The 18533-nt window shown below is 43.7% G+C and overlaps 1 protein-coding gene across 1 annotated transcript in view; it reads right to left on the bottom strand.

Annotated features, from left to right (window-relative positions):
• The window catches only part of CPLANE1 (ciliogenesis and planar polarity effector complex subunit 1), an 85378-nt gene extending 85276 nt beyond the window's left edge, over positions 1 to 102 (bottom strand). The window contains exon 1 of the mRNA XM_090279304.1: positions 22 to 102. Coding sequence (XP_090135430.1) covers positions 22 to 102 — 81 coding nt within the window. The remainder of the gene's footprint in view (positions 1 to 21) is intronic.
• Positions 103 to 18533: the final 18431 nt, after the last annotated feature.

Raw genomic sequence — 18533 nt, 5'->3', positions numbered from 1 at the left:
TATGAATAAAGAAAAACCAACCTGTCCCAACCAGGAGACTCGTGGCCAGGGTCTCTTCTGCTTGATGCTAGTTGATGTCAAAACTTCTAATTTTATCTCCATGCTTGTTAAGATATCAATGACCAATGAAGTAAAAGAGTCACAAGATGCTGAGAAAAGCAAAAATAATGATAATAGCCATAATATTTACTGAGGATCTTAATTTAGAATTTGTACAAAGATTTGGTACTTTGCTTTTTTTATCAGCTCAGTTCTCTTTTTAAGGTAAGATACTGACAATGTGTTCAGTATCTCATCTTATATCTTGAACAGCCTGGTACATAAACTGGCTTTTTTGACAAGTTATTTCTTGGACCGTGAAGGTAACAAGAACTAGAAAAGATCGTGAAAATACGGTTTCTGCATGATTTGCCTTCCTCCGTGTGGCAGGCTGTATTTTCCAGAGATGGGCACAGAACTATCTCCCGTCTCACATGCTCCTTTGGCACTGTGACCTTGAGCACTTATCTCATAGGTCAGTCCTCTGGTCTAGGCCTTAGCCCTTGACATTGGAGGGGATCTTGACTATTTTAACCAAGAATAAAATGGAAGGGCTGCTACATATCTCCTAAGGCCAGGTCACGAAAGGCAACACAGCTTCCACCTTGCTTCCAGGAATGATCATTCTTGACACCTCCGTCACCACGTAGGCAGTCACCCCGCCCTGAGCCACTGGGTTGTAAGAAAGCCCAAACTAGCCCACATAGAAATGGAGCCCTGAGAGAACATGAAGTGAAGCCGCCTGGCCAGTCCCCCTGCTGGGTGTGGGGAGAGTTGCAGTGAGGCCAAGAACTGTTTCAGGGCCTCAGCAAGGGGAGGAGAGCAGAACCTTGGGCACATGGTCCATTTTGGGGAGAATTTTAGGATGGTCACACTGTGGGGCATCCTGCCACAGTGTAGGAGTTTAAGCTGAGTCAGTACACAGAAACCATATGTAAAGGGATCCCATGGACCGAATTGAGGACAATCTGATCATCAAAACTAATCATAGTAATAGACATAAAATCCATTTAACAGGAAACTGACTCCATATAATTTTTAAAAAGTAATTAAACTGAACATTTGATGACAAATGGTATATTTACATTGTTTCAAAGTACCTCCTATAAAATACTCATTAATTTCAAAAAAGAAAAGACTAACTTTACGATGAAGAAGCCAGACATATTCCACTGAATCCACTGATCAAAACGAAAATGATCAGAAATGGGCCAGATGGAAATCATGTGCCACCAACAGACAATGAGAAAAAGATCTGTGACACATGTGTGAAAGACACATAACCTGAATCGCAAGAAATACCAGACAAACCTAAATGGTGGGGCATTCTATAAAATTATATAAAAGGTTGTGAAAGTCAGGAAAAGATTGAGAACAGCGCTGGCCGGTATGACTCAGTTGGTTGGAGTTGTCCAGTAGCCAAAGAGTTGCAGGTTCAATTCCTGATCAGGGCACATACCTGGGTTGTGGGTTCAATTTCTGGTCTCGGCGCATATGATTCCTGGATCCAGACACATACCAGAGGCAACAGATAGGTGCTTCTCTCTTGCACTAATGTTTCTCTCTTCCTCAGGGCAATGAGAAAATGTCCTTGGGTGAGGATGGAAAGCAAAAAAGATTGAGAATAGAAAAACTGATAACTAAACACAGTGAGTAATTATAAATTTTATCCTTTCATTATAAAGGATAATACTGAACAACTGGAAAAACTTGAATGGGAAGAGAATTAATAATGTTAATTTTCTGATTTAGATGGTTGCCTTACAGTTATGTAGGTCAATGTTTTTGTTTGTAGAAAATACACACTAAAATATTCAGGGATAACCCTGGCTGGTGTGGCTCAGTTGATTGAGTGTCGACCTGTGAACCAAAAGGTTGCTGGTTCAATTCGTGGTGGGGGCAAATGCCTGGGTTGCAGACAGGGGTGTGTGGGGGGGAGGCGACCAATGGATGTTTTTATCACATGTCAACATTCTCTCCCTCTCTTTCTCCCTCTCTTCCCCTCTTTCGGAAAAATAAATATTTTTAAAAATAAAAATATTCAGGAATAAGGAAACATCAGATTGTCACTCACTCTCAAATGGTTCATGAAAAAAAGTTATCTGTACTCTATTTGCATTTTTTCTGTAAGTCTAACTATTCCAAATTAATTTTTTTTTAATTTTTAAAATTGTGACATCTTGTACAATGATGGAATATAGTCATTGGGATGGACTGTATTCAATCATAGCTATATTCTGCCTCCCTTTTTTATTTTTAATTTTACTTCCTAATTCTATTTATTTATGAAATCCAAAAAAATGAATTTATTTAGTATGATTGATGCCATAGTTAAGAAAAATAGATGACTTTAAAAAATAAAATTTGCTTTAAAAGACTGTTTAAGCACAGTACAGAATGACCTGTTAAGGTGCTAGCCATCCTCATATTTTATACTCCAACAGTTTCTCAGTTGCTCAGAACCCTAATATTCTAGATGAATACTTCCTTAGCATTTATCTTGATAAATTTTTAATATCATAATTCGTCGTCGTCGTCGTCGTCGTCGGCAGCCGTCCGTCTCGAGAGACGATGGTGTAGCTTCTCAAGAGTCTATCTGCACCGCCGAGAATGGCTGCGCAGTCCGACTCGGGAGTGACATGGTATCTGTCTCCTCCCGTGTTGAATCGACATCTTGTGATGACGCTGAAGCTACAGAGCCTGGGCAGGGTAATATGGAGGGTCTGCTGTTGCCCATGCAGCAGACCCCCCCTCTCTTCGCAGCTGAAGGATCCAAGGGAAAGACGAAGTCGATACAGCTTGGCTTCAGGTGCGCCGCAGGAGTTGCCGGTGTTGACTACAACGTCAAACCGCCTTAGGGACTCCGGCTCCGGATTTTCTGTCGGGGTTTACTCCCTTAGCCTTTCCCCTGAAGAGGTATGCCGCAAGGCAGCGGAGGTTTTTTGGAGTCAGAGTTTTCCTTCTCTGATGTACCCTGACTGGAAGATCGAACCAGCGACACTTGGCTCGCAGGCCGACGCTCAATCCACTGAGCTAAACCAGCCAGGGCAGAATATCATAATTATAAATAAGAAATTCTTAAAAAAGAGCTAACCAAGTGCAAGAATAACGGCAGCATGAGGAAAGCATCATCTGCAGCTCCTAATGACCTAATAGACCTAGTCAAACAGTATCGGTGGCTGCTAAAGAAAAAAAAATTAAAAACTGAACCTGAATCTCTGCCTGAATCTAACCACCAGTTGACAAAAAACAAAGAGTAAACTACGAACATACTAAAAACACCAGGAGAATAAAGTCAAACCAAATTCAGAATGTAAGAAATTCTACAGAATAAATCCATGAAATAAAATAGAAAACCATGGATCCATATAACTAAGTAAATGGAAAGATGGAGCACTTGATGAAAATAATGCATGATGCAGTTTCTTGACCAAATAAATGGCACTGTAAAGGGGGGAAGGTGAGAAACTGTTATATATGTATTTTACATATAGTAGCACATAGAGAGATAGAAGAGACACACAACCTAATGTAATACATGAAAACCTTTCCTGGACCAAAATTCAAATAAACCAGTTGCAAAAAGATAATAGGCAGCTGCTAAAAAGAATAAGATCTCTGTGAACTGTGATTTCTAGAATATATTAACTGAAAAAAGTAAAGTGCAAAAGAGTGTAAGGAGAGGAAAACAATGTATCCCATAGTTTTACTAAAAGAAACATAAAACAAAAATTAGCAAAATAGGTTAACTACTAAAGATGGGCGAAAACAAAGTGGAAAGGCTAGGGAGGAAGGGATATTTCTTAAAATAGCTTTTTGTACAGCTTTGACTTTTGGAATTATGTTAATTTAAATACAAAGTAGTCAATCTGGTAACAGTATAGGAGCTCTTTATATTTTTCTTGAAACTTTTCTGCCAGCGTGACATGATTTCAAATTCAAAAAAGACTACAGGAAAATTGAACAGGACTGGGTACTTGATGACATCAAGAAATTGATGTTATTTTTGGTGTTTTTTGTAAAGGTCCTTACCTCTCCTAGATATGGAATACAGTATATACTTAAGTGTTTATGCCAGGGATTTCCTTTAAAATATTCCAGATGTATAGTCAGAGATGAGTTTTCCAACTAAAAGGTATAGGATAAAGCTAGCTCAAGATGTAAGGATGGAGCCCCAGAGGATTTGGTAGTGTTTGCACCGCCTGTTACTAAGCAAAGATTGTTTCTGCTACCGGCACCCAAAACCGTAATGCTCCTGACAATAACGAACACCACCAAACAACATCAGTTAGTGAAAGAAAAAATTATATACAACCTCATCATCACACTCACAAAAAGCTAGGAGGGGAAAATATTAAGTGTACCCAAAAAGTACTTTCATTTAAAACACATGGGCCAATGCAATTTAAAAGAAATAATCAAAGTTCTTTTGTGGTTTCCACCACACTCGCTTCTTAGGAAATCACGTCCGTTCCTCAGTGTTCAACCAACGAATCACCAGCTAATGTTACACACGGGAGCCTGCCCACGACCACCTCGCACAGGGGGCTCCTCCGAGGCTTTCCCCCGACCCTGAGTGGGGGCCTGGCAGCGGGAGGTGCCCGCGGGGACAGGGCAGGAGCTGGGAGCAGGCCCCTCGGGGCCCCAGGTCTCCGTCGGCCCGAGGATGCTGCGGCGGGAGGACCAGGCCGGGGAGGCCGAGGAGGCCTAGGACGGGGGAAGGCCAAGTGCGGGAAAGAAGGAAAGGGCGAGGAGGCTGCGAGCGGCGGGGCTGGGGAGGTCGCAGGCATGCAAGACAGAAGGGTGAACGCGGGGCACAGAGTAAGCGCAGGACGCGGGCGGCCTCGGCGTGATGAGGGGGCGGGACCGTGCGGGGCAGGAATCCGCGGGCAGTTACCTCCGCCAGCGCCGGGCTCCTCTGGGGCGGGCACAGCGGGGCGATGCCAGTGCCAAGCGGACAGCGCGGGCAGGAAACGGGAGGGCGATGGCCGGGGACACAGCCGGCCGCCCAGACGCGAGCCTGCGCCCTGGAGACGGCTGGGGGCGGGGAGTGGGAGGGGACGCAAGGAGGGCCCGCGCACGGGCGCGGATCCGCACTGAGGGCGCTGCTGTTACTACCGCAGCTCCCCCTCACCGTTCGGTTTCCTCCGCTGGCACAGGATCAGGGCCCCGCAGTCTCCATCCGCGCTCGCCGCCTTTTATTCCCGCCTGTCGCCCCGCCCACCATTTAGCCCCGCCCACACATCAGCCCCGCCCACTCCCCCGGGGCTCCCGGGCTGGAGCAAGTCCTGGATTTCACGCTCCTGAAAGGGCTTCAGTTCAGGCTCCAGGTTTCGGAGCGCCCAGGCGGGGTGCAGCGCTTCCCAGGAAACTGTCTGACAACCGACTGCTGAGTAACTCACGAGATGTCACCCCACTAGTGGAGACCGCCACAGACCCGAAAGTTCAGGGCTTGTTCACTGCCCTCCGCGGATCAGGGGGCAACTGAAAGCGCCCCGGCAGGGTGTCCGCCCTCGCAATCCCGGCGGCAGCGCTCTGCGCTCGCTTCCTGTGCCCTTGTCCCGGTCCAGCGCGCCGACCGGAGCGGCCACGAGCAGCAGCGGCTCTGCAGCTGAGTTTGGTCTGGAAAAGCACTTTTCTGTAGCTTAAATGTGTCGGCCTTAGGCAGTAGCTTGCTCCGGTTTCCCTCCTCTTCACGTGTTGAGGTCACTGGCCTGGTGTTTGAAGGCATCCGGCATGTTACCCTGGGCTAGGATAAGCATGTTCTGCTGCGTAAATGGGCCAGCCCTCCCAGATGAAGAGCTGTCAGGTGGGTTTATTTTAGCAAGCACAGGAGACGGCGCAGGAGAACGTCCCGAAGCGTCCTGAACCACACCTATGCCTCCTTGGGTATGGGATGACCGGCAGCTGGGATACTTGCAACTCAGCACCATTTATCCCAAAGGTCAGAGAACTGAGATGCTTCAAGTTCACCCAAACCCAGGAACAGCTTACTCGGGTGAGCACAAAAAGTCTTGAGCAGAGAACTTCAGGAACTAAGAAATCCTAACATATTTCCACCGTTTTCTGTGTTTCCATTTCTGAGTCTTAAGATGTGATACTGGGATAACCATGGCTGATTTTGCTGTATGGCCATGAGACCTAGAGGTATTGGTGTAATTCTGGAATTGACTGTTCCATACATTTACCTATGCTTTAAATTTTACGGGAATAACTACAATTTGCTAAAAGGAATTAAATGTCTATAATGTGTAAGACAGTATGCTAAGTACGAGGGGGGATCCAGAAAACTGAATTTATTAAAAATTTGTATTTATTCTCACATGTTTAAACTTCAGTCACCTTCAAAGCACTGTCCATTTGAGGCAATACACCTATCAGGATGTTTTTTCCACGGCTCAAAACAGCTTTTCAACTCATCAATTCTGATGCTTTTTAGTGCTTCTGCTGTTTTATGTTTCACTTCTTCCACATCAGCAAAACATTTTTCTCTGAGGACTTTTTTTACCCAGGGAAACAAACAACAACAAAAAGTCGCTCCAGGGCGAGATGAGGTGAATAGGGATGTGGGACATGTCGGCCATGCTATTTTTGGTCAAAACTGTTGAACATTCAGCACACTGTGGGCAGGTGTGCTCATAAATCATCCAACATGAAATGCACAAATGTGTTGAAAGCGTCTTGGAAGAAAAATGCACTGAAGCTGAATGCAGCCTCTCATAAAAAAGCCAGCTGGTACACGGACACAGATGGGTTCCCTCACCTAGTGAGAGAAGTCTGTACAACAAGGGGCCCACCCTCCAGAAGAGAATTCTAGGGTTTTGGGATCCTCCCTCGTATAAAGAAGGGTAAACAATATTGTCCCTATTTAAAACATTTAGGGGCAGTTAAATTACCGTGCAGTGACAAATTCCATGGTAGTAGTATGAGGAGTGCATTTTCTCCATCTGAGAGATGATGGGCAGGTCAGAAACGTCTAAGCTAGGTTTTAAAAGGAGAACAGTTCAGTTTGAAGCACATGCATCTGGTGGTGCCTTTGGACTTCCAGGTGTAACTACATAGTGAACAATTAGATACAAGGTTCAGAAGCCCAATGGGAGGACTGTAGATATAAAATATGGAAACTAAGCATCAGTCTCCCCTTCAGCCCTCCCAGCACTGTTTAAAGCTCGCCTCTCTTTAATATACATGCATATAACTGATAAGAGTTTAGTAGAAAATACCAATTCTTAGGTGAATGTGAGAGGGAAGGAAGAGAACTACGTGAAAACCCGAGTAGGCTCAAATAAAAACAAGTCTGAGGGTTCCCCATCAGATTTGGTGTTTTGTGGTTATAGTGCCAGATATATAAGAACAGAGGTCCTTTTGGCAGCCGCTACTAAAATCACATCTGACTCACTTGAGCAAGAGAGGGAATGTATTGTAGAGATCCTGGTGTATCCCACAGAATCTAAGGGATGGGTTCAACAACGAATCTTTGGGAAAGACGGGGACTGGGAGAGGCTGTAGACATCCTCTCTAGATCAGTTCTGTCTTGTAGAAACGTCTGTACTGATGAAAATATTCTATGTTTGTTCTGTCCAGCACGGTAGCTATACGCTATAATACAAATGAAATTGAGCACCAAAAATGTAGCTAGTGCTACTGAGACACTGAGTTTTTAATTTTATTTGTGTGAAATTCAAATAGCCACATGTGGCTGGTGGTTCCTGTGTGGCACAGTGCAGCTTTAAAGCTTTGTCGTCAACATGGCTCAGCCTGCAGTTATTCCCGGCTTCTGTCTCAGCTCAAAATCACAAATCTCTCGGAGGGAACGCACAGATGATGCAGTTTGGGTAAGAGACTCACTCCTGGACCCATCAGCTATGGTTAGGGTCACCCAGTATGAAAATGGCTGCTGAGGGCTTGTCTGTGTTTCCGAGTCCACTCTTCGTCCACCAGGGAATCATCATAAGGTGAGGTCTAGGATAAGATGGAGTGAAGAATTATTTAGACTAAGCTGCTGCATCAAAAAGCCCCTACAATACTTCCATGGCCTAAAGAACATAGATGCTCATCTCTCTCTTGTGGAGCTATGATAAGGTGATTCAGTTTGGGGGAGTCATTGTGCTCCACACAATCATTCAGAGATACAGGTTCCTTTAAGATGTTTCCTCTGTCATTCTGCAGTGTCTTGTTGCATAGTCAAGATGGTCACAGTGGCTTCCTGCCAAATGAAAGGGGAAAAAGAGAGCCTGCTGAGTTTTAAGACCTGGGCCCAGCCCTGGCTGGTATGGTTCAGTGGACTGAGCACAGGCCTGTGAACCAAAGGGTCGCTGGTTCAATTCCAGTCAATGCACGTGCCTGGGTTGTGGGCCAGGTCCCCAGTTGGGGATGTGCAAGAGGCAACCAATCAATGTTTCACTGTCCGATTTCTCCCTCCCTTCCCTTCTCTCTGAAAATAAATAAATAAATAAATAAATAAATAAATAAATAAAATCCTGGGCCCAGAAATATCACACAATATTTCTGCTTATGTTGCATTGGACAGAACTTAATCCTGTGGTCACACCTAACTACAAGGGAGACTGGGAAATGTAGTTTAGCACTGTACCCAGTAAGACTCAAACAACAATTTTTGATGGGCAATAGTAGTTTTTAGCACAAGCGGTTAGAATACAAAAAATAATACGTATTTCCTGCATTCAAGGATATCACAGGTTTGGTGAGGAGACAGATGAGTATTTAATGAGCAATGAATAAGGAACATCAAAAAGCAGTATTTCTCAAACTTTTATATATGAGTCACCAAAAACTCTTGTTAAAACATCTGATTCAGTAAGTGGCGAGGTTGGGAGGATGGGGAGGTGGGGCTGGGCCTGCTTTTCTAACAATCTCCCAGATGATGCCAATGCTTCTGGTCCTTGGACCATACTTTGAGTAGCAAGTGATTTCAGATTCAGCAAACACCACAGAGGGAATGGCATTTGAACTACCTTTGCAATAAAGTGTAGTGATTAAGAGACCCGCTTTGGATGTTACACGTACTATGTTCAATTTTCAACTCTGATTTACTGCCTGATTTAAACTGCCAATGTGTAAGCCTATTAAAGATCTTAAATAACAGAGAACCTCACAAACTGGATTTAACAATAAAAGAAGTTGATTGGCTCATTAACACAGGGGTTCAGCAGGTTTCTAGCACATTTTTTTATCAGGCAGGTCTTGTGTTCCATTTTTCTCTAATTCTTTTCATTCTTCAGACTGACTTCTTTTCTGATGAAGTGAAAAGAGGGCAAAGTTACACCTATTTTACAAAGAACATGTAGTTAAAAGATTTTTTTCTGTAATTGAACATTTTCATGAGCCTTTACCTCAGTGTGTATGTAGCAAGGGAAGTCTTTAACTTGACAAGTAATTTTACTTCCATTTCTTCTTTGGCAAAGTCTCTTTCCAACAAATTCTCTTGCCTGCAGATTTTCTCATTCACGTCCTACTTAATCTACAGAGCAGATTCATGATGATAGTAGTAGGAGGGGTTTGTGTCTTCACAGCAATGGTGGAGAGAGTGGTTCTACTCAGACTTTGTTATCTATATGCTTTCCCATCCCTGCTCCAGGATGTCTTACGCTTGCTCCTGGGTCTGTTGCATTGGTGTCTAATGTGGTAAATCTAGTGAGCCTCTGATTTTCCTCTTGGTGATGCTGCAGTGTCCACGAAGCCTCAGACACAGCCTTCACATTTTCCATTCCACTGCCTCTATGGTGGGGTCCTCTTGTTCTCAACAAACCTGTTGTAAGAGCTGAGAGCAAGTCAGGGATGTATCAGCTCCATTCCCACCACCTTTTATGTTTTATTTTGCTGGGATCACCCTGAATTGGGAGTGAAGGAGCATCATCCTAAGAGACAACACTTTCCAATAACTGGGAAAATCTTCTCTGCTTTCAATTTTCTCTTCAACTCCATCCCCATGAGATTTTATCTTGAAACACATATACATCTGATTTCTTGTTTCCATTATGTTAGTTTTCTTCTTCTTCATCTTCCCTGGACGGTAGTACTCCTCTTATATATAGTATTCTGAGTCCTCTCTGGCTTGCCCCTGCATTGTGGCTTATGGTAAAACTCCATATTCACACATTGATGCTTTGAGTTTGATACAGCACAAGAAATTTAGAGAGCCACTTTCTCTGTGAATAAAGCTGAACTGTATACAAAGAATCAAATAATTTTGCTTGGACACTCCATACTATTTTCCACAGTGGTTGCATCAATCTGCATTCCCACCAACAGTGCACGAGGGTTCCCTTTTCTCCGCATCCTCGCCAGCACTTGTTGATTTATTGATGGTAGCCATTCTGGCAGGTGTGAGGTGATACCTCACAGTGGTTTTAATTTCCACCTCTCTGATAATCAGTGACATTGAGCATGCTTTCATATGTCTATGGGCCCTCTATATGTCCTCCTTGGAGAAGTGTCAGTTCAGGTCCTTTGCCCATTTTTTAATTGGATTGTTTGTCTTCCTGGTGTTGAGTAGTGTATGTTCTTTATATATTCTGGAAATACAACCCTAATCAGATATTATTATTGGCAAATATGTCCTCCCATACAGTAGGTTCCCTTTCCATTTTGTTGGAGGTCTCTTTAGCTGTGCGAAAGCTTTCAGATTTGATGTAGTCCCATTTGTTTATTTTTTCCTTGTTTCCCTTGCCCTAGGAGATACATCAGCAAAAATATTGCTATGCGAGATATCGGCAATTTTACCACCTATGTTTCCTTCTAAGATTTTTATGGTTTCGCAACTTACATTTAAGTCTTTTATCCAAGTTTATTCTTGTGTGTGGCATAAAGTTGGTCTATTTTCACTTTTTGCATATACCTGTCCAATTTCCCAACACCATTTATTGAAGAGACCATCTTTATTCCATTGTATGCTCTTGCTTTTTTGTCAAAAATATTATTGACCATGAAGGTGTGTGTTGCCTTTTCATTTTTTAAATCTTTTGAAAAGTATATGTTTTAAATTTTGATGTTCTTTTTGCCAACCTGGTCTGATTCAGGGTTTCTGTGTCCTAAGAAATCTGCCTAATTCAAGGTCATTAAGATTTTTCTCCAATTTTCCTCCAGAAGTTTCATAGTTTCACCTCTTATACTTAAGTCTATGGTGCATATCAATTTTGTATGTTATGAGGTAAGAGTTGAGGGTATTTTTTTCTGTGTGAATATCCAACTGTTCCAGCACCACTTATTGAAAGACTATTATTTGCCCCATTGAATTCCCTTGGCACCATTGATGAAAATTGAGTGCCCATATATGTGTATCAATTTCCGTACTTTTATTTTGTCCCATTGATTGATACATGTACCCTTACACCAATGCCACATTATCAGTTAATGTACCTTTATAACAAAATCTTGAAATCAGTAGGATGTTTTCCAAATATTAATATATTCTTTTTCAACTGTTTTGGCTATCCTAGGACCTCTGATTTCCATATATATTTTAGATTCAGTTTGTCAATTTCTATAAAAAAATCTGCAGGAAATCTGGTTGGGATTGCATCAAATCTGTATATCAATTTGATGAGAACTGATGTGTTAATAAAATGTCTTCCAACTCATGAACATTGTATAGTTCTCATTATTAGGATTAAATTTCTCCAACACTGTTTTGTAGTTTCCATTGTACAGGTCTTATATTGTTTGAAGAAAAAAAAAACCCTCTTCATTGTCTTTTAATGTTAAATGAGTATTTGAATAAATACACGTTTACGTCTGCTTCTCCATCTTGTATGTCTTACATTTCTTTTGTTTGCCAAACTGCGTGGGACCTCCAATACTGCTGAAGAGAAACGTTCTTATTCTTTCCCCCAACTTTCAGGAGTGTTCACTCTTCCTCAATTAGATGTCATTTGGGCTGCACATTTTTCATAGATGTTCTTTATCAGGCTAAGTTCCCTTTTATTCATAGTTTGCTGAAAATTTTATTTTGATGTCCGTTGGTGTAATTCTGTGTCTATCCTGCTTTGGGTTCGCTGAGGTTCTCTTTGATGGGTTTTTAGTTTTCATCAAAGCACAGGAAGAGAGTGGTAAGCAAGGTCAGTGGACACACACAGTACAGTGATGTGTGCCTAGCAGAAGTCTTTAGGAAAGCACTTCTTTCCTCTTCTATATGGTTTGGCAATGACCCTGCACCACTGCACCCCAAGATGGAGTCCGTGACTCAGGCTGGGTCAGTCGGAACCCATCCTACTGTTAAGAAACAAGGACATAGTGACTCCCAAACCAGTAGAAAATCATTAGTAACAAAGGGCAAATGTAATTAGAAGGTCTTAAGGGGCATCCTGAAGGGGGAAAGATAGTCATCACCAGACAAAGGGAAAATGGGAGAAGGGAGTTGACAGTAGTGACATATTTACAAATTACAAAAGGGGCATTCAGAAAATCGCATTGGATTGTAACTCCGGAGTAACCAGTAATGGAGAAACGGGGGAGAAGAAGAGAGGGGGAGCTAGTCCCATTACTATAAAACTAGTTTTCTTCGTTTACTTGGGGCACACATTCTCCTGGTTGTGAGGGTGTGCCCGACTCTGCAGACTCACGAATACACGCCTCACTTTGCTGCTCAAGTCGTGTCCTGGTTTTTATTGTGAGCGTTTCTCACACTACCACTCCTCTGTCGACTACATATCTGGGTTAGGGTGAACAGGACGAACGCGATGTTGCCCACCCTCTCCCAGTTTCTGGAGCAAACTGTGGAGAGAAACAGCGAAGGTTGTGAAAATCAGAGCAGGACTGACCTAGAGATAAAGCCTGGAAGACATGTGGCTTTGGATCTAACCATGTGGAAGTAGCTCTACACTTCGACTGCTTAGTTTTGAAGGCCAATAATTGTTTTGCTGAGACTAACCTGAGATCTTATTTTAATTTTTGCCTTCTGCAGGGAAATCCTTATATACCACACCAGGACCTTGGCGTTTCTTCCAAGGGAAAAGGTGGGGGTATAATATACGAACGTTTTCATTTTTAAAAGACTGCTCTAACTTTAGTGTGGAAAAAAGAATGAAAGGTTCAAATTAGAGGCAGAAAGACCACTGAGAGTCTCCTCGAGGCGTAAGTGAAATAGGGTAAACTGAGCCAACTGGACAGACATGGGGATATTAAGAAAACACTTTGCTTAGAAACTGGTGACTGGATGTGGAGGGAGAAGAATTTAGAGGTGGTACCCACATTTCTGATTTGAGTAACGAGTTGGAAAAGGCTGAGGTGGAACATAGAGGAGGAACAGAAGTGGACAGAGGCCGGGAGAGAGGGGGATCTGGTCACGTTGTGACCGAGGAGCTCTGGGTCACCCGAGTGCCGATGTTCATCACACAGGTGGCCTCTCAGGTGCGGAACAGAGAGGGGACAGTCCTGGTTCACACACGGTCAACTGATTTATCTTAAAGGAGTTAGTTTCCTTGCTGCTAGGAGTTGCTAAAATGCAAAAAGCACATCTAAGAGTTTTAAAGTAAGTATCAATTTCAAACATACCACGAAGCAGAAGTAATGCTGATGAGGAAAACTGCCTGCGAGGGAACCAAACTCAGAAGAGTTTAAACGATTTACTAGAGGACTTAAAAACAGTCTAAAAAAAGTTTTATTATTCAGAGAACTTAAATGACGAAACTGATAGAAACTGAAATTATGGGCCCTTTCAAGACCTTTAGAGTCAATGTTCTTAGTTATTTTTTTCCTTGATACAACGATCACTACCATAATTTTCTCTCTGACGAGTGAGAAGAAAACAGATGGAGGTGGGAAGTGTCCCGAGGCAGAGAATGAGTAACCTGTGAGTCCTGAGGTGAAATGAACTGTAATACGTAACCCTGGAAGAAGTTTGTGCGGTATGTTATAACCAAAAAAATGTTGAACGCACATCACATGCATTTTGGGGTCAACATCCCATTCCTTACAGAGTCACTCAAAATAGGTTTCTCTCTTCTTATCATTTGCCATATTAACATGATCTACCTAAACTATAAATATGTAACAATCAAGGCCTTCAGTGATGCCTCACTGACTACAATGAATACACTGTTTCATAAGCTATGCCCTATTATTCATTGCCTCTATGTTTAATAATCACTATAAAAATGTGTTGTATGAATGACAAGTACAAAGTATATACTGATGCAAGTGCAAGAACAATGCTACCCCAAGTCTATCCACTGACCACAGGTATCAGCATCACATGGGAAGCGGAACTCGATAATCTGTTTCATAAGTCTATATAGGTGAGTCTTACGAATGTTAAAGTTTTAGAAACACTGTCCAGAAAACTAAAAGTGAGGACATCTAACTGCTCTTCTCTTAGAGAATTTTACCCTCCACGAAGGGTACTAAAAACATTTGTTGGGCAGCTGGAGTTCTTAAAGGAACTATGTGAATGAAAGGGACAGGGTTCAGGTCTTTGACCCCTAAGAACCATTCAGCCGTGCCAGCCTGCAGCCCTTTCGAAAGAAGTGGCTTCAATATTGTGAGTTGAGAATATTTAACATATATATTAATGTGGTTGTGCGTAAATGTACTTAAAACACAACTATATAATTATATTTTATAAATGATCATTATATGCCACATATAATATATAATACATAATAAAATGTAGTTATATATTATAGTTTATGTTAGTATATATTATATAGTTAATATTATATATAAAACACATATATAAAACAAAACTATAAATATATCTAGCAGAACTAGAGTTACAGCTTAATTGTAACATTTAAGCAAGATTTTCATTTTAGGTAGACATGACAGAATTTTAAAGGTACAGAATTAGCAAAGTATAGCATATATTCATTTTCCATATTAAAAACACTTAACTGACAATCTGAAAAATATGAGAGGTAGTTGTACCTAATGAGTGATAGTTTAACGTTGCATTCCGTCGGCAGCCGTCCGTCTCGAGAGACGATGGTGTAGCTTCTTAAGAGTCTATCTGCATCGCCGAGAATGGCTGTGCAGTCCGACTCAGGAGTGACATGGTATCTGTCTCCTCCCGTGTTGAATCAACATCTTGCGATGACGCTGAAGCTACAGAGCCTGGGCAGGGTAATATGGAGGGTCTGCTGTTGCCCATGCAGCAGACCCCCCCTCTCTTCGCAGCTGAAGGGTCCAAGGGAAAGACGGAGTCGATACAGCTTGGGTTCAGGTGCGCCGCAGGAGTTGCCGGTGTTGACTACAACGTCAAACCGCCTTAGGGACTCCGGCTCCGGATTTTCTGTCGGGGTTTACTCCCTTAGCCCTTCCCCTGAAGAGGTATGCCGCAAGGCAGCGGAGGTTTTTTGGAGTCAGAGTTTTCCTTCTAAAGTTTAACTTATAGGTAAACAACACTCCCCCGGTTTTATGATGCACTACTACTAAACAAAATCTTCATTGGAATAACAAGTTCTTCTCTATGAAATTTCCCATGTAAGTGAAACTAAATTTCTCCCTAGAGACAGTTCCTTTCCCAGAATGGCCTAAGCTCCATAACCTACTGCCTAGAACACAAAGAGACTAATCAAACCTTATCAGCTTACAATACTCAAAATTTGACTTTCATGAGAAAAGTTCATAAATTTATATTTGCAAATGTAATTAATATCACTAAAATCAGAGGTTATGGCTTATGTTCACTAAAACTTAGATTACTTAACGGTCTTATTGAAACTATTTTCTTATAGGACATTTGCCATAAAACTATATATTCCAAGAAAGATATCATCCAAAGAAGCAACACATTCCATTGTACAATTTTATGGGTTTTAAAAATGTTGTTGGTAGCAACTTGAAATGCTTTTGTCTAAAAAAATAAACAGACAAATAGGTATTCAAAGATGATTCTGTGTGACAGAACTTCTCAGTAATTGAATAAATAAAAGATCAAACTATCTCATCAATAATTTCTAAACCGAAAGCAGGACCCAGAGATTGAACTCATGACCAAAGCATCACGACCTTCCTCTAAACAAACTTTGGACAAATCAAAAGAATTAGAAGCTACTGATTATACCACAAATTATTACTCTATTGACTTTGTCATTAAAAAAAATCAGCCACCATGGCCAGGTGGGCCCCCGTTGTACTAATGCAAAGTGGGAAGAACACGCCCTCCCATCACGGGAGGGAAGTTGTAACCTGCCATAGCATCACCTAGATTCAGCACAGGTAGGTTCCAGGTTTGAAATACAGTGCAGCTACAAGTGTGTCTAAACACAGGGATGATGCTAAGACTTGCAACAATAATGGCTGTGATGCAGCCAGAAATGCCCCCAGTGGTCTGACAGAAGGTGGAAAGAGACATGTCTCATGACATACCTGTATTCTCCATGGTGGTGGCTGTTGCAAGTGTCGGAGATCTTGTACGCCAGGTGGACTGCAGGTGCACTGGTGGCAAGCGTGAACACTAGTGCCTGTGATCATGGGGAAGGTGTTATACTCTGCAGTGAGGTTGTGGATGTTCCTCCTCCTGCAGCAGCCATGCTGTGGCCAGATGGATCCCCAGTTAAGAAAAGAGGTGGTGACTTTAGCCAAGGGAATGTTGCCACTGGGTGGTATGTGGTCAGAATTAGGAAGGGCAAGGACAGTGGGCAGTGGTTTTCCTATGGAGCAGGAGTGGTGTCCATAGGCTCCTTGGGGTCCATGGCAGGGATTTGGTGAACTGCCATGGATCTTACACTGCCACCTGGAGATGATACGACTGTGGTGGCATAGTACGGAGGAGTCGTGTCCATTTCGGTGTCATCATCCTGTAAAGCGGGCCGAGAGGTCAAACGTGTAGATGCTCTGGCAGTGATGGTAACAGGGGCCTGCCCCATTTGAGTGGCCAGGGGAAGGGTTCCTGCAGGCACCGAGGCAGGTGGAGGCAGAGAAGCAGCAGGCTGAGTGACCTGGGTCTTGTCCCCCGCAGTCTTTTTCCTTGGACCCTCAGATCTTTCCATGGTGTGCAGCTTTGGGTCCATGGCAAGGCAAGGAAGTTTAGCAGGCGGGGGCAGCTCACCTCGATCCCACCGCAGTGGTGGCAGTGGAAGCAAGAGCGGCCCAGACTGCTTTCTTTTGCGGGGCCTCCTGCTGGCAGAGGCCGGGGGAGAATTGCTGCTGGATTGCTTCTCCTTCCCTACACATACTGAATCTGGAGTGCTGGGCAGATGCCCACTGCTGTGGGGGCTGTCCCCATGATCCTGCCCTTTTTCCTCTACCTGGCTGGTCTTGTGTGCCGGGCCTTTTGGGGACTCTTCCCGGACCTTCCCCACCACCTCCTTTGGGAAAGGAAGTGGGACGATTATAGAGGGTCCCGGCTCCTCAGCCTTGACTGCCTGCTCAGGTGGTGAGCGCAGGCCAGAAGATCTGCGACCTGAATGACGAATAGGGCCCGGTCTCAAGCTTCCAGACCTCCCGGATGTACAAGCAGGAAGCACAGGCTTCTGCGGGGGGTCCTTCCATTTCACCAACCGGTGGACTTCCATAGGGAAGCGCACTGTCTGTGGGAAAGGACACCGCCCTCTTGGGACAAGGCCGAAGGCCGATGGACCAGCAGCATGACAGAAATGAAATAGTGGGTGGAAACGGCTGACAGCAGGGTGGTCCCAGCCAGGTGGGCCATAATCACGGGTGACAGGGTGATGGCCACCAGGCAAGGGATGGTGGCCGCGGCGGAGGCGGCAGAAGAACAAGCGAATCCGAGAAAGGAAATTGCCCATGTAGGGGCAGTTGTGCGCCCAACGAACTCAAATAAGAGTGGAAACAGGGAGAGTCTCTCCTTTGCTTCCTCCTCCTCTGGGGTTCTAGCACGCACTGAACTGACTTCAGCCAGGACCTTCTGATGTCTCCATGGAAACATCAATGGACCTTGAGAGGTCACAGAGGAAGGGGCGGGGCCTCCCTGAATGGCCAATCCCATCATGACCTTCTAGCACCTGGGACCTGCATCTCTGTGTAGCAAGTGTTTGGCACCTGCCTTGCCCTCCATGAGGCCTTTGTCCCATACCACTGAGGCCCCACCTGCCTGACATCACCATGTCTGGCCACTGGCTCTGTGGGAGCTTTGGCGCCTGCCCCACTGTTGCCCAGGGGCCAGGTCCTGCTCTAAGTCAGTACGGGAGCCACCCGGCTCCTTCCTGGACGTGGCCCACCTCCTCAGGGGACCTTTTCAGCTTCTCTTGGAAGCCCGAGGCAGGTGCACTTTCTCCATGTCTGCCCTGGCCACCAGCCTCACCAGTCAGCTGTGAAACACTGTGAGGTGGAGTGGACACAAAGCCCTAACCAACAGGCTGCTGCACCTGGAGACATCCCAGAAAAGAGCTGGCAGCTAGCAGGGGTGTAAACCCAATGTGCTGAATTACTAATGAATAAAAAGGGAAGGAACTAAATGCATTAAATGTTATATATTAAAGATTATAAGAGAAAGGGAGTTAAATTCTAAGAGTAAATATGGAAAGGGCAACCCAGGGTCTTGGGAAAAAAATAAAAGTGGAAGAAAACATTAT

The sequence above is a fragment of the Furipterus horrens genome, unplaced genomic scaffold (assembly GCF_987537825.1).
Source record: "Furipterus horrens unplaced genomic scaffold, mFurHor1.1.pri manual_scaffold_5, whole genome shotgun sequence".
Taxonomy (NCBI): Eukaryota; Metazoa; Chordata; class Mammalia; order Chiroptera; family Furipteridae; genus Furipterus; species Furipterus horrens.
Note: the sequence above shows the minus strand (reverse complement) of the source record. Positions and strands in the feature narration are given on the sequence as shown.